A 16,635-nucleotide genomic window follows, 5' to 3' on the forward strand; every position below is an offset into this window, starting at 1 on the left:
GACCCCACTGTGTATGACTCTGTGGTAGTTACACAATTGGTGTCAATTTTAGGATTAAGAGTGTAGGGGTGGAGTCTAGCCTGTTAATCAGGATATAGCCTGTGAGGCTTCTGTGTGGGCTTGGCCCTCTCCAGAGGCTTCGGGGAACTCCTGTAGTTTCTCCTTGGAGGCAGGAGACACACGCTCTCTTTCAGCTCGCTCCCTGTGAGACATCCTTGTGGAGAAGACACATAGAGCGAGGCTGATGGAACCAGAACTCTGGAGCCGGAGAAGCCACATGGAGACCCCTACCAGCACTGAGATGCTTACACTGCCACTGGTTTCACAGGACCTTCCACCCACTGGCCTATGATCTTTCTGCATTTGGCATCATTGTATGTGTTTTGTGAGTCTGAAGTGGACATTATAGATTGGTATCAGACATATGGACTAATATCAGACTTATGGACTTGATCTGGACCGGGCTGGGATATTTTCTCAATATTCAACTGCTCTGGTATATAAAGCTCTTTCTTATACACATAGGAGTGTCCCTATGAATTAGTTGCTTTAGTCAACCCAGACTAACACAGACGCTGATCAATTTGATATGGAAACCACTGGGAGGCAGGGTGACAGGCTCCTCAAAGAAGACCTGCCACCTTCCAAGGTCCTGCTCAGCACAGTTTGAAAAGAACTCTTGTCCCCTTATCTGAGTGTCAGTGTAAATGGGATTAGAAAGTTGGGGGGGGGTGTCTATAGAGAATGTGATAAAGCCATTCAACAAAAAAATCTGCTAACCAGAGAAAGTAAGCCTGCGGACACAATTTGCTCCATACACCCTAACTTCATTACACTTAATCCTAACACCTCTGAGGCGTAGTGGTTTATGCTTTTGGATGTGAACCTGAGTTTAATCCCCAGGAGCTCTGTGGCGAAAGATGAGGCTGTCTGCTCCTGTAAAGAGACAGTCTTGGAAACCCTACAGTCCTCTCTTCCGACAAGACTGATGTGCATTGGAATGGAATTGGAAATCCAGCCTAGGTGGCCCTGGGTGGTGCCAGATGGCCGGTGTGTTTGGCTGCTAATGGAGCGAGGTGCCTGGGAAGAAAGCCTTGGCATTCTACTTCCAGAGGAAAAGCCAGCCATTGAAAAGTGTCTGATGTTCAGCTCGACTGGCGTACACTTTACACTTGTGGTCACCCGCAGGGAACATGACGCTCAGCGGTTGCCATGAGTCAGAATCCAAACGTTAGCATCATTTTGGTGTTTTTAAGAAAATCCAGTCTATTCATAGAAATTGAAGTGAGGCTGCAAATGTGCATAGTAACTTGGTAGGATGTTTACACTATAATGGTTAAGTCCACAACATGTACGCTTTGATGGTCAACCCAGTAGCAAGTGGTGGTGGAGCCCTGGGCCAAGGTGCAGCCCATGGCTGGTGGCGGTCTTTTCCGGCTCGCTACTCAGCAGCACAACCCACCCCTGAACTAAGAGGAACATAAAGCCCTTCTTGTTGCCAGTTGCTGATGGCTTTATTCCGCTTCCAGACAGCTGTGTGTGGATATGTGTGTGTGTGTGTGTGTGTGTGTGTGTGCATGTACACAAGTATCACAGTAGAACTGTGCCCCACGGAGTTGTCAAGGTAGTGACTTTTTGGAAGCAGATTGGCAACATTTTCTTTGGAGGTATCCCTGACTAGCCATCTAGTGAGGAGGCTTGGGAGGGGTGGTGTTTTTCCACCCAAGGAAGCACCCCATTCTCATTGTGTTGATTCTGACTCATAGTGACTCGCTAGAGGTTCCCCAGATGGTAAAGCTTTATGGAAGAAGACAGCCTCATCTTTTTCCTGTGGATGGGCTGGTGGATTTGAACCACCAACCTGGCTGTGAGCAGTCCAGTGTGCAACCGTCTGCACCAGTAGGGCTCCTTATAGGATCTTTAAAGGGACTAAACCACGCTTGATTTCCACTTGGCTTTGAAGCCAGAAATGTTCAGGAAACGGACTCCTGAAGCCTTTCCCCGAAGGAGCACTGCCTGTCAGATGATCCCGGGGATGTTTCATCACTGAGGCAGAATTTGGTCTAGGGCCTGATCGTGTATTGCTATAGGGAAAGGAGGCATCTTACCTGAAGAGTGATGTTCGTTTGAGGCCGAACTTTGGCGGAAGGAATTTGGAGGTAAGACTCTTTGTTTACAAAGTTCACACTGACCAGCTTCTCACACTTCTCCCCCTGGTAGCCGGGCAGACACTGGCATATCGGCTCATTGATCCTGATGATGCACTGAGCGCCGTTCTGACAATCGGAGTGATCGCAGGGGCTGGTACGAGGGAGGACCATGGGAGGAGAAAACTCACAGAACAGGCCACTGAAGAGGGAAGAGCAAAAAAAACCCCCACAAGTTCATTGTCTCTGTACTTAGGGACCAGGGCAAACTGAATCCAATCAGACCGAACTCACACCATACGCACTGTTATGTGCACTTTACCTGTACCCCTCAGGGCAGATGCAGGTGTAGCCATTCACCGCGTCTGTGCAGTGGGCTCCGTTTTTACATTTGTGGTCTTGGCAGTCGTCAAAGTCAATGTCGCAGTGCTCACCTATGTACCCCGGGGTGCAGTCACACCTGTTGGCATAAGCGAGAAGGTGGCTTCAAAACCAACAGAGCAAAAGGAAGTAAAATGGTTGTTCTTTGTTAAGTGTGTGTGTGTGTGTGATCTTCACAGAACTTACTTGGAATAGGCTTAAAGTAAATGGAAATAAAGAGGCACCTAGAGAGCGGCTGGCTTTGGGCACATTGTCAGGAGAGACAAGTCCCTGGGGAAAGGCATCCTGCTTGACAGCAGGGCAGGGACAAAGAGGAAGGAGATAGACTGACCCAATGGCTGTCGCAATGGGCTCAAGTCCAAGCACAACTGTGAGGATGGCACAGGATTGGGCGATGTTTCGTTCCGTTGTGTATAGGGTCGCTATGGGTCGGAATCGACTGGATGGAAAACAACAACAACAACAACAGAAAACAGCACTGGTCCTCAAAATATTCTTGGCTTCTCAGTGTGATGATCAGAGAAATGGGGCTCTTATGTCCCTTACGGTTCAGGGAATCCACAACACAAATCATAATTGAATGTGGCCAGCGCTTCTCCATATATCTCCCCTCCCCTTCCCCTTCCCCTCCCACTGAATGTTTGCCTACAGATTCCTCTATTGTCAGCTCTGCCGGATGCGCTTGGGAATGATGAAAGTGCCAGGTTGTAAAATTTACTGACAAGATTAAGCATATTTATACACATGATTAACGTGTTTCCTTTTCTCATACAGATTGGAGGCGCTTGAACAGAATATCAATTTAAGAAAAGCAAATATGTTAGCTTTGGAAACTCTCATTCTAACTGAGCCCAGGCTTTTTAAATTTTTGTAATGGCAGAATGAGGTGGATCTTGTGGGGTGAGGTAAGGGGAGCAGATGTAAAATCCCAAGGGCCTGTCCCCTGCACAATTTTCCAACATGCCCACATGGGCTAGGCATTGAAAGAACCAGAGGGCATTGTTCTAGAGCAGTGGTTCTCAACCTTCCTAGTGCCGCGACCTTTTCATACAGTGCCTTCTATTGTGGTGACCCCCCCCCCCGAAACATAACATTGTTTTTGTTGCTACTTCAAAGCTGTAATTTTGCTACTGTTATGAATGGGCGACCCCTGTGAAAGGGTCATTTGACCCCCAAAGGGGTCGCGGCCCACAGGTTGAGAACCGCTGCTCTAGTGCTAGGCCTTACTCGAAGCTCTTTGCGTTGGCTTCACTGAATCCCCAGGACAACCCTGTGACACTGGAGATCCTGTGATCCTCAATGCTGTTGTCAAGGTAGTTGTTGAGTGCTCTCCCCATCACGGCAGCCTTCTGCACAACAGAAGGGAGCACGGTCTGGTCCTGCGCCATCTTCTGAACGAATGGTGTGCTTGAGCCCATGATCGTGGCTACCGTCTCCAGCCATCTCCACTTCCCTGAACACGATGCCCATCCCCAGCAACTGGTCTTCCCTGAAGACGTGACCTGCCCTGAGGAGGTGAGCCGAGGTGTCGCCATTCTTGTCATACTAAATGACAACGACCTGAGGTGCCTTTCCTAAGGGCACCCATTTTCTGAGCACCAGCACCAGGAATGGATGCCAAGCCACTGACAAGAGTGCGGGGGTTTTGAACCACGGCACTACGTGTTCGATCATTAACCCTCTAGGCTCCTTGACGCCTGCTCTTCTCCCTTGTCGGCCACTGGTGTTTCCAGCCAGGCCACCAAGGACCTTGAGCTTTACAGCTGCTTCAGGCAAAGCACTCTGTCTTGGGAATGCTTTTCAAATGATATCCTGAGGAACTACAATACCTCAGGGAACCAGCAGGCAAAGTGGGCTTCTGGTAACCTCTCTGTCTGTTCTCCTAGCCCTGTCTGTCTGTTCTCCTAGCCGCCTTCCCTTGCCATTTTCATTTTACCTATTGGGCTCTCAGGAACATTTCTGTGTTTGAGAAAGGGGTCACCAACTTACAAATAAAGCCAGAAGGCGGGGATTTCCCTCCACAGGATTGGGCCTTTACAATTTAGGTACTTTACACATAAGACAATGAGATTTGACTAAGGTATTTAGTTTATCTGAACTTCTGTTTCCTCTTTTGTAATACGTTATAGTAATAATCATCCCTACCTCACACTTTCAGCATAGTAAAGAAAGCGATACCAGTGAAACAATTCGTATGGGGTTTCAGATATTATGAATGGTAAATGCTTATAATCCCAGGTGTTCTGTGCCCTGGAGCCCATTCTGACCCACAGAAACCCGAGGTGTCAGAGGAGGATGTGTCACCTGGCCCTGCACCCTCCTCACAACATTCTGTATGTTGTGCAGCCACTGTGTTAATCCGTCTCCTCGGCGGTCTGATGAGTTTTGGCTGACTTTACACTTTGCCAAGTACGATGTCCTATTCCAGGGACTGGAAATATCATCAAAATAGGTTTTTATAATTCTATATAATCCTTTATGGTTTAGTCTACACTAATTCCTGGTGTCTTCATTTTACAGCCATTGGCTGTAAGTGGAAGAATACAGCTAGAGCACCCACATGCATGAAGGCCAAGGGCTTGGGGGGAAATGAGAATTGGATTTGAAAGTCGCCTTAGGAGCAGGGGTGGATTAGAGCTAATAGGAGTGGGTAACTTTAGGGTTAACCGATTTTCAATGCTGCTTAAGAAACAAAATGAGCTCACTGGATAAGCGTGCTGGCTCTGTAGCCAGTTGAATTTAATGCTTCATCATAACCGAGCGCAGTCATCAAGTGGGAAGGTAAATGGGCCCTGCATGGACATATATGGCTTCTCAAGTAGGTGAGCAAGACCCAAGAACTGGACTTCCATCCATGTTAATACGAGCAGTGTAGCGCAAGCACCCAACCTCGAAAGGAGCAGTATTTTTGAAAGACAATCTAGCTGAGAAAAGTTTTCAAAGCAAAAGACCTGTGAAGCACACACTCACCGCAGTAAATGTCTACAAGTTGCTTTCTCATCTCTCCGCCACAAATCACATTCTCAATCCCATTAGAACTTGGAGTCACAGGAAGATCAACACTTTCCTCTGTTGGGAACTCCCTCCAGTTTGTACTATCAATAAAACCCATCACGCCCCCCTCGGCTCTATTATCTGACAAGGTGTGGTGAAGACAGCAAGGGGTATAAACTACAGTGTCTGAGATCCCTGATGGTGACTAAGTAAGATGCATGCGTGGGAATACTGCTGATGGCCTATCATAGCCCAAAAATGCCTTAAAGCAATTTAGGAGATTTACGAGGTATATAATAAAACAAGAAAAGGAAAACCAGCTCTGTTAGCTTAGCAGTAAGAAAATGAATTTGAAGTCACAGCACAACATGTCCAAACAACTTTGGTCAGCAGAGTGTCTTCAGTCACTTCTCACCGTGTTAACCTTTTTCTTCTCGCAACTCCCCTTCCTGGGGGGTGCCATTTATTGTATTTCTACACCCCAAATGACACGTCTTGCTTTTCTTTGGGAGGAGCATGTAGGTTTGCTACCTTTTACTTTGTAGAGCAACATGGAATAACGTTTGGCAAAACACACTAGAAAATACCTTGTGATTGGCAAGAATCAAACCGAGACAAAAGGAAAAAACAAACAAACGAAACAGGTACTATTTTGTACATAACCAATGTACTTCTAATTTTTTAAATTCAATTGGGGACAGATATAAAAAAGTAGGAGTTAAAATAACTTTCATCACTTCTAGTTGAACAAAATGTGACACAGAATTCTGTACAAAATTGATTTCAAAAGGCTTTTGTGTAGGGCTGTAAATGAAGATACAAAAAATATGGAAGCAAATATTCTCTTTTCCTTAATAACAAAGCATTGGACGGGACCAGAGCGTGCTGTGAAACAGCTGGATGTTCTAAAACGCACCCATTGTAATCAATCAGCGTTGACGCACAGCCACCCTACAGGACAGAAAAGAACTGCTTCGGGAGTTTTCCCAGGCTGTAAACCTTTACTGAAGTCAGCTGCCCTATCTTACCCCCACGGAGCAGATGGTGGTTTCAAATCATCGACCTTTCAGATAACAGTCAAGTGCTTTATCACTTATATTCTGAAACAGTAGGTGTTTAAACACTTTTGTGTTTATCAAGGAAAACTTGAGAATTAAGGCGTCATTCACTTGACTTTTAAGAGGTGGTGTGGGGCTTTCAAAGTTTCTCTTTCCCTCAACTTGGAACGGCCGACCATCTCTTTGCTAAGATTTCAATCTTACGGTGCCAGCCCAAGTCACAGCCCCTCTTACACAACTACTGCTGACCCGAGGGCTATTTCCATGATCAGAATCCCATGGCAATGAAACCCAGGCCATCTCATCTCATCTGAAGTATGCGAAAGTGACTGAGCGAAGTAGGTGAAAGTGACAGAATTTTGTGAATTCCTATAAAAAACATCAAGTAGGCCTAGCTGCCCTGCTCCGCTGTTGGCAATCGGAAAACAGATCTATGTTGGGTGAAAAACTACAACCCAAACTCACTGCTCCGGAGTCAAATCGGACTCATGATGATGCCCTCCACTTGACCATTGAATGCAACGGTGCCACTCTGCATAATGCGCTCTATCTTCTCTACTAGACCAGCGGCTGCCATTGTCAGGTGCCATCCAGGCAGCTCCAACTCATAGCGACCCCTTCCTAGCAGAGCAAAACACTCCCTGTCCTCTCCATTCCTCTCAACTGCTCTTACGTTTGAGCCTGCTGTTGCAGGCAACTGTGGGTTCATAAACCAGAGAGTTGCGTAGTGGTAACATGCTGTATTCGAAAAGTCCCCTGAAAACATTTTTTTTTTAAGAGAGAAGCAAAAAGAAAAGTCCCCTGAAGGGAAAGTATAAAGCCCAGCTGTGTCTTTGCCAGTAAACCACCTGAGTTCTGCACACAGCCACCCAAAGGCTCCTGGTGGTTTGCTCAGGCTGAAACAGAAGATTTTGGGTCACATTATCCTTCAACTACCACCAGTTTAAAAAAAACAGACACTGCTGTACACGAACTCTTACATTAAGTCATGATTGTGCCAAGAGTAATTGAATGTGACACCCCATAGAGTCCACGCTAATTGCTGAGGAAAAGCAGAAGTGATTTTGAAGTTCTCAGCTCAACCATGCCTAGCTGGACTGCTGCCTTTCTCATCCCAGGTGAAAAGATACTATTAATAATTTCCCTGAGACAAGAGGCCTTAATTGGGACCTTCCTGGGCAATATGGACACATGATTACTATGATGGTAGTCCAATTTTGGCAGAATGAAACATTGTTTCAGACAGAAAGATATTCAACTCTGTGCAAAACCAACTCTCCTCTGTATCACAGATTCACCTTCATGAAACACTCAGACGGTATGACCTGTTTAAATGGCCTTCAAATTAATTTAAACAATCATATATCCACAGGCTCTAACACCTCTCAGTCACAACATAGCAGATGTGATTTGCTGTCATGCTGGACACTATGCCGCTGGTATTTCAAGTATCAGCAGGGTCAACCATGGTGAACACACGTTAACAGAGCTTCCAGACTAACACAGACTATGAAGAAAGGCCAAGTGATCCATTTTCTTAAACCAGGACAATGAAGAGCTTATGAGCCACAAGAGAACACTACCCAATAGAACAATGGAAGACAAGCCCCTAGACCGGAAGGCATGGTACAACTGCACAACAATAGACTCCAAGACATCAAAGATCACAGAGTAAGGGGAGAATGAGCCTAGACAGGACACTTTGTCCTGCAAGTTATCAGCCAGCTCATGAAGAACGGTGGTGTGGAAGAACCAGGCGCTGTTTGCTTCTGATATTCATAAGGTCGAAGTCAACTCCATCACAGCTAACAATCGCAAAGCCTAGCTTATTCCATAACGAATTCCCCAGAAAGAGATATGAGATACCTTTAACATTCTATTTCCTGCAGAGTATTAGAAAAATAGTCCATGATGTGATAGGACTATCTATAAAGATGTCATTGACTCTAGCGTGTCCCTGTAATCTTCAACAAAGTCTGAAGCTGCTTCTTGACAGGCGGATGGGTTCCCTGGAGAAGAACCTGTGGCATCTCACTGCGCATGAGCCTCAAAGCCATGTCTACTTACTTGAATCCTTTGGGCATCAGGATGCACTTGGAGTCGTGCTGGCAGGGGTTCAGGTCCTGGGCACAGAAGTTCAGCTTCTCCTCACAAAGCTCCCCTGTAACATGCAAACGCTATGAGTTTGTTGAGGAAGGCTAAGAGGCCTCCTGTCAGCAGCCTGTGTCAACGCTCTCAGAAGTTAGAGCAGGGCGTGCTTGGGGGTGGGGGGGGGAGGTGACACATGGAATGTGATCAGAATATCCAAACCTGGTTTTTTAAAGTAATGTGGAAAAACTATCACTATGGTAATATTGTTCTGAGTATTAATATGAGCCCCATTTGGAACATATGATTGGAATGAAGAAAAGGAAAGCCAATGTTTTTAATCCACGTTGTTTTATTTTATACACAGGTGAAATGCACAGTTTAATATTGACAAGCTGAAGACAATTATTTCACCAGCATTTACATCCGGAAACACTGTTACCCAGCGTTCCTGAAATGCCCTTCTTCCTTCTTCTTGCTACCAACTCCTCAAATGTTGTGCAGTGGTTACTCATTGGTCTGTAATTCACAAGGTCAGCAGTTTGAAACCACCAGTTGCTGCTCCATGGAAGAAAGATGGGGGCTTTCTACTCCTGCAAAGAGCTAGTCTTGGAAACCCACAGAGAGTTCTATCCTGTCTTAGAGGGTCACTACGAGTAGACATCAACTCAATGGCAGTGAAAATGAAGACAAGCCCTGAGAACAGTTGGCTCAACTTTTGAACTTGACATAAGTGACATAATCTGTATTTATCCTTTTATGTCTGGGGAAAAAAACCAACTCTTCAGAGTGTCCAGGATCTTACTCACTCAGGAGAACACTACATCGTCTATGAATCCCCATACCGGCGCCATAGAAATCTCCTTGAGTTACCTCCACAGAACCCCAGAGGAAAGAATGCTAATAGAAGGCTCATGCTGGACAGGTGAGTCCCATGTTTGCGGTGGAAGTTATCAGGTGGCTTGTGATGGGCACAGTCATCCGCGAAGGACAGCTGAAAACAGAGTGCTGGGAGTTCTAGACATCCTATGTGGAATGAGTGTGTGTGTCTGGCTGTTGCAGTCATTTCTTCAGGTGCACACTTACATGATGCGCTCAGAAAAGAAGACTTTCAAATCGCTGATTAAGCATTATACACGAATCTATGGCTAAGTGGGTTACTTGTTGGGTTGGTTAGGACATGGTGAGAGGTCAACCCCAGCTCTTGGAGGAAGAAAGAGGAGGCCTGGGAAAGTCTAGAGAAGAGGGAACAGTTCTGTTCTGCTCTAAGAGTGGCTATGAGTTAGCATTGACTCAATGGCATTTGGCCTATACACATATAGATGACAAGCTGGAAACATTCTTATATACTGAACATATGAATATATATATGATTTATAGGTGTAAACAAAGTTCTTTTTTTACTCTCTCTCACTGTTAACGAGTCGATGCTGACTTACAGCAACTCTGTGGGTCAGGGCAGAACTGCCCTGTGAGTTTACGAGACGAACTATTCATAGGGGTAGAAAGCACCATCTTTCTCCAAAAGAGTCCCTGGTGGTTTCGAACTGTGGACCTTGAGGCTCGAGGCTCACTTGTAATCACCGGGCCACCAGGGCTCTCCCTCTCTACCGTACTTGTAAATCATTTTCATTTGTTTTCTATGCAGCAAACAAAGAAATACGTCTGATAAGTAGTTGTTCGGGGTCCTTGTGTGGGCTCTCACTCCTCAAGTCTGAAGTGCAGCAGGTACGGTCTCTCGCCCGGTCCTGGGCCGTCCTTCTATGCTGGAGTCCGTCTTTCTAGCCACTGAGGCAATCCCTCTCAGTGGAGGCTTTCCTGTTTCCTGCTGACCATCTACTTTAGCAAGCACGCTGTTCCTCTTTCAGGGATTAATCTCTTTCAATGGCATTTCCCAAGTAGGTGAGATGAAGGGTCACATTCTCGGCTTCCTCCATAGCAGATGCGTTTGTTCCTCTGGCAGGCTCTGGTGTCAACTAGAGTTTGAATACACTCATTTTGCTAGTTCATGGTTCAGCTTTTCCATGGGTGGAGGAGACTGAAAACATCCCGACTGAGGTCAGGCACACTTGAAGTCATGGAAGTAACATTTTTGACTTTTTAACAAGTTCAGAAATGAACAGCATCATCAGCCTAGGCTTATTTAGTCCCTGAACCAGGCATAGCCGAGAACAAGTTTGTCATTTTGTCCTTGGATTAGGATTTCAGGAATTTCCCAATTCAACCCACTCTATATTCAAAACACTTATTTCCTTATATAGTAGTAGGAAAGGATGTAGTTAAAATACATCTATTTATTGAATTTCCTTGAGTGAGCCCTGCCAATTCAGATTGGGTAAATACCTACAACCCAAGCATTTGTAGATCCTGATACATGGTATATGTCAGAACTCTGAACTGTTGCCAGCGTCCGTGAGGTGTGACTGGATCAGTTTCTTCTCTCTGGAAGAGACTTCTCTAAGAGTCCATTCTGGGGATTATATCTGTGTGATGCTGGTGGGGTGGGTGCTGGGTGACAGCTTGTTCTTGTCATCGTACAGAGTGAGCTTTTGGGTTTTTTGAGGATAAAGGAGAATTCAAATTCATCACAGTGAAGCTGGGGCTGAACATAGCAATCTGAGTCAATGGAGCAGAAGTCCAGGTTTGACGTTTTCAGACAGCCTGTAACCAAGGAGGGTCAGGGATCGCGCTCCCGACAGAATCCCCAGGACACACATTTGTTGGAGGGTCAAACATCACAGGTGCAGGTTGAGCTCTGGCAAGGCTCGGGAGAAGCCAGAACCCATGGAGCTATTTCACTCACTCTGATGGAACACATGGGAGTAGGGAACACACACACACACACACACACACACACACACACACACACACACGCAAACCAAAGCACTGGCTAAAATGAAGTAAGGTTTCATTTCTTAAAAGAAAGGATACAGAGTACCTTTATTCCCATTGTAGGTCTTTGCATGGCTCAAATGGTTTGCCTTTGGTTACCAACCGTGTAAGGAGCCTTGGTGGTGCCATGGGTTAAGTGTGGGGCTGCTAACCCACAGTTCAGCAGTTTTAACTCGCCAGCAGCCTTACTGGAGAAAGAGGAGCCAGTGCGCTTCTGTAAAGAGTCGTTGCCTCAGAAACTCAATGGAGTCCTATGGTCATTATGAGTTGGAAGCAACTTGGTGGCTTTGGGTTTGAGTTTTGGTTTAATATGAACCAAAGAGTTGGGGGTTCAAAACCATGGAACAGCAGTGCAGAAGAAGGCCTGGTAGAAAGAGGATAGCCAAAAAGATCCCAGGCAGCATTGCTGGTCTATAGCCCACTGAGTTGTCACTGGTACAAATTAACTTGACGGTGATTGTGTGTGTTTACCTGTGTGTTCAAGGAGCCCTGGTAGCACAGTGGCTTTGCATTGGGCTTTGATATGAAAGGTCAACAGTTAAAAATCAATAGCCCCTCCACAGAAGAAAGATGGGTCTTTCTACTCTTGTAAAGATTATAATCTCGGAAACTCGCAGGGGCAGTTCTACCCTGTCTATAGGGTCACTGTGAATTGGCTCTGACTCAATGGCAGTGAGATTTGAGCTGTTTGTGTGTGTGTGTTCCCGTCCTAGCAAAGTACCTGGCACCAACTAGATATTCCCTAGGTACTGAAAATGTCAAACATGACATTTTAATGGATGGTTTCTGGCAAAAATACTACTTTTGAAATGATAAGAAAGGAGTCCCAGAGGGCACTGGCATGGGACAAGACGAGCTTGCAGTGGATCTGTGTCTGGACTGGATAGGGAGGGTTTCTAAAGACGCCCAGAGAGGCTACTCACTCTTCTGGTTAGTACTGACCATTTGCACAGGAAACGAGGGAGATGAGCTGGGAGATCCAGGAGATGTGAGCATCAGCACTCATGCGGCGTATCAGAGAAGTGTTAAGATGAAGCAATATGAAGGTTCCTCCTTCTCAGATGCAAAAAGTTCCATCCCATTCCAAAGAAAGCAACCGTACCTGTCTCATTTGCTCTTGGTTCACATAAAGTTAGGGGAACGTCTCTGTTCACATGGTGGGGGTGGGGTGTGGGGTGGGATATGTAGAACAGGATGGGCATGGCTGTGTGGAGGACAGGAGTCAACCAAGGCAGGGTGATGGAACTGATCCTGGAATAAACGTAGCTTTCTCTTTCCCTCTTGGACCTGGTGATCTCCTCTGTTCCTGGTCATAATGCTGGCACCTGGCCACAGCAGCAGAGGCCTATGCCAGGCTTCCCTGGGATCTTCAGCATCCTTCATGGTGACCATCCTCTTGGTGGTGAACATTGTCTGGGTTTCCATCACTCACTGTCAGCCTGCTTCTGTTTCTCACTTTTTGAAGGTGCTGAATCTTCCTGATGGGTTTGCCCTGTGTGCATTTCCTGAGATGTCTCTTAGCAATTAGTTCACCTTCAGAATATATCTAAACCGGAATCCAATCCAGTTCTTAGCAGCAGAGAAATAGAGGTAATCTGAGGGGCTGCGATTTCATTAAGGGAAATCAGGTCAGTTGGTCAGACCACAAACCAACTTAGAGGGGCCCTTTGTGTTTCGGGCTCCAACTGTACTTCATAGTGCTTAACTATGGGTATGGTTATTTAAAAGTGCATCACCAGGTCTTTCTTCCGAGGCACAACTTGGTGGATTAGAAATACCAACTTTTCCTGGGAGAGCAAAGTGTCTAATTTTTATACATTCAGGGACTCTCTTAGGGTCCATTCTTTCTGACTCATAGTGACTCTGTAAGGCAGATTAGAACTGTTTTCTAGGGCTTCTGAAGACAGTACATCCGCCAGTGATACCTGTCCTCTTGGTACGTAAGCATGAAAACTGAGACACTCAAACATGGAGAACGCTGTCACTAAATAAAATCCTATGTTCTATTCATTGTTCTTGTTGTTAGGGGCCTTTGTGTCTGTTCTGACACACAGCGACCTTACATACAACTAAACAAAACACCACCGGGGTCCTGCGTCTTCTCCACAATTGTTCTCATGTTCAAGGTCACTGTTGCACTGTGTCAATCACTCTTGCCGAGGGCCTAAAGTTGATCTTCATAGAAAGACATAGAAAATCGGGTGAAACCCGAAGAGATTCAGATGCTTCTTTTGTGGAAAAGCATTTCATGTTGCTTGCATTTTTGTTTCCCAAGTGATAGGAAAGATGATTCTTGATCGTGCTTACTCGGCAGAAAGTTTGATAGTGTCCATATTCAGGAAGGGTTTCCTCATCACATAAGTACAAACCAGTAAACCAACTACCTTTGGCCTCTTGCTGTCTTTGGATGGCTTTGCACCGTAGAAATCACTGACCTCAATGGAACCTGCAGGCAGGGTCAAATGTTGTGGATTTTTCTGTCACTTTGACACTTAGCCCTGGAACCTGCATACATTGTGTCCTCAAAAATATGTGTGAACTTTTTAAAATGGGGACGGGGAAGGGGGAACAAAAGAAAACCCCTCTTCTAAGAAATGAACACCATCAACAAACTGTTTTCAGGTAGTCCCACAGTGGCGCACTAAGGTTGACCAACAGAGCCCATGGCGACAGCGCCTGGCAGCTCAGCAAAGAGCTGAATCCCACTGTAAAAGAAGTCAATCCCAATCAAACAGATTAAGATGGGGTACCCGCTAAGTGTTATTTTCCGGGCACCTTGGGCACTGCCTGCATAGGGCATGGCGACAGAGTCGTGGCCATGTTTCCAGACACGCAGATGCTCTGAGAAGCCTTCATTCAGAATGTTGGACTGTGAATGAGGACCACACGGCACCTACAGCCTGCCGGCGCAGCCTCTGCAGTGCCGGTTTTCTGTCCTCTGCGGACCTCCAGGATGGCTGCAGCTATATTGATTTTGATACAAAGACTTGGCCACTTATTAATGCGGGCTTCATAACGAAACAATGCACCAGTACTAAGAAACCATTCAGCTGAAGGAGACATGCCAAGCTTCCAGAGGCTGTCAAATTCCACGGTTCTTCTGCACTCCCAAGTTCCTTACCCTGTTGATGTTGGGGGTGGGGGTAGGGGGAGTCAAAAGAACCACAGACCTATCCCTCCATCATGCTGCTGTCTTTGAGATGTGCACTGAGAGGAAAATGAGAGCCACAAGCATTGCACAGGTGGGAAACCCTCGCCTCCTGACAACCGTCCTTAGTGTAGGTAGTATTTTCTCTATCGAGTTCCCATTAGGAATTTTATGCCCAGGACTGACAGCACATCATCTGAGCTCCATAAAAGTGACCTGGGGGCTTCAGTCTGTCATAAAGAGAAGTCCCTGATACTGTTGAGGCTGGGCAATTGGACATCAGAAGGGGGATTCATTGCATTATCCGAGGCACTTCTTCAATGCGCATTGGGGCATCAGGCAGACTTAAGTATCTCTGTTTCACAGAAAAGAGGTGCTACAGCTTCAAATGTCAACCCCAACCCAAAGCAACGGCCATTCAGCTGATGCCGTCACTTGGCCACCCCACCTGTGTGAGTGTAGAACTGGGCTGCATAGAGTTTTGTCCATGGCTGATGTTGCTGAAGTTGCTCACCAGAGGTTGCTTCAGAGACGCCTCTGGGTGGACTTGAGCTTGCAACCTTTCTGGCCAGTCGTTGAGCATGTTAATCATTTGAACCACCCAGCCCTTTGCCTGGTATCAGGCATAAAGCCTGGAGATTTTCCCATCAGCTGCACAAATTCATTCATCAGTCCCACCTGATTGATCCACTGGAAGATAACCTAGTGGCTGGGGAAGTAATTAATTAATTACACATACAGTGATGTGGGACTTTCTCGATCACTCCCTTATCTAACACTGATTGCTTCTCTACACCTGAATTCTACGCCGGCACTTCATTCTCTAAACACCGATGGCAGATCCTTGGGTGCAGTGAGCAACGATTCCACAGCAGGGAGAGTCCAAGAAGAGCTTGTTGGTCACCATCATCACTATGGGACGTGAAAAAGGGCCAGGTCTGGTAGACACTGCAGGTGAGAAGGGATTGCGTCTACCTTCATCAGAGCGGCCCCTCTCCTCCAATTAGAGTCTATGCCTTCGGATCAGGGAGAGATAGCTTTGCCATGGACCCCCCTAGTTACAAGACATGGGGATTCCTGCAGGGGAGCACAGTTTGCACTTGATGACTAACCTTGTGGCGGTCAGAATCCACACACGGGCTGTGGAGGAAAGGTCTGGCGATTCACTCCTACAAAGACTGAACCTAACCAAACTCACTGCTGTGAAGTTGATGCTGCCTCATAGTGACCCTACAAGACAGCGTCGAACTGCCCCTGTGGATTTCTGAGGCTACAGCTGTTTATGGGCTAGAAAGCTTCCTCTTTCTCCAGTGGAGTGGCTGGTGGTTTCAAACTGCTGACCTTGGGGTTAGCAGCCCACTGTGTAACCTGCTACTCCACAAGCTACATTAAAAAACAAAGCAAAACCCTTGGAGCAATTCTACTGTGTAGCATGTGGGTGGTCAGGAGGCAGAATGGACGAGGCTGCCACAGGCTGGGCTTGAGTGCTTTATTTCCCACAGGCCGGTGCCTGGCTTGCTCCTGGCTGCACACTTCTTTTGAGTTAGCTCTATGTCAGCTGTTCATTTGAAGCTTCGTTTCATTGACCTAAAACTAACAGAGGAGCTCTAATGGAACTGGAAGGCAACCTTCTCATGACATTTTGGGATTCATAAAGAAAAGAAAAAGGAAATTGGCTGATGGCTCTTAAAAACGCAAATTCAGCCAGGGGCAAATTCTTGGAAGCAAAAGGCATCCTTTGTAAACCTAAGTATGAAATGTAGTCCCCACAGAGAGCCACGTAGTGATTTAATTTACGCAACTTCACTGTGCAAGCACGCTTCTGGGAGGATCTTTAAGGATTTTTTCAGGCCGCATTCCTGTGACGGAGTAATTGTGGCGGGTTGTTCCGGCAGACTCAGACCTTCCACAGCCCGGCCCCAGACCA

General features: G+C 46.4%; 1 protein-coding gene across 1 annotated transcript in view; it reads right to left on the minus strand.

The window, feature by feature from the left end:
- SLIT2 (slit guidance ligand 2) overlaps positions 1-16,635 on the minus strand; it is a 404,634-nt gene that overhangs the window by 38,008 nt on the left and 349,991 nt on the right. Inside the window, exons 30-32 of the mRNA XM_075544484.1 lie at positions 8,648-8,741; positions 2,470-2,607; positions 2,109-2,349 (exon numbers count right to left, since the gene is read on the minus strand). Coding sequence (XP_075400599.1) covers positions 2,109-2,349; positions 2,470-2,607; positions 8,648-8,741 — 473 coding nt within the window. The remainder of the gene's footprint in view (positions 1-2,108; positions 2,350-2,469; positions 2,608-8,647; positions 8,742-16,635) is intronic.

Source organism: Tenrec ecaudatus, chromosome 3 (genome assembly GCF_050624435.1).
Source record: "Tenrec ecaudatus isolate mTenEca1 chromosome 3, mTenEca1.hap1, whole genome shotgun sequence".
Lineage (NCBI taxonomy): Eukaryota > Metazoa > Chordata > Mammalia > Afrosoricida > Tenrecidae > Tenrec > Tenrec ecaudatus.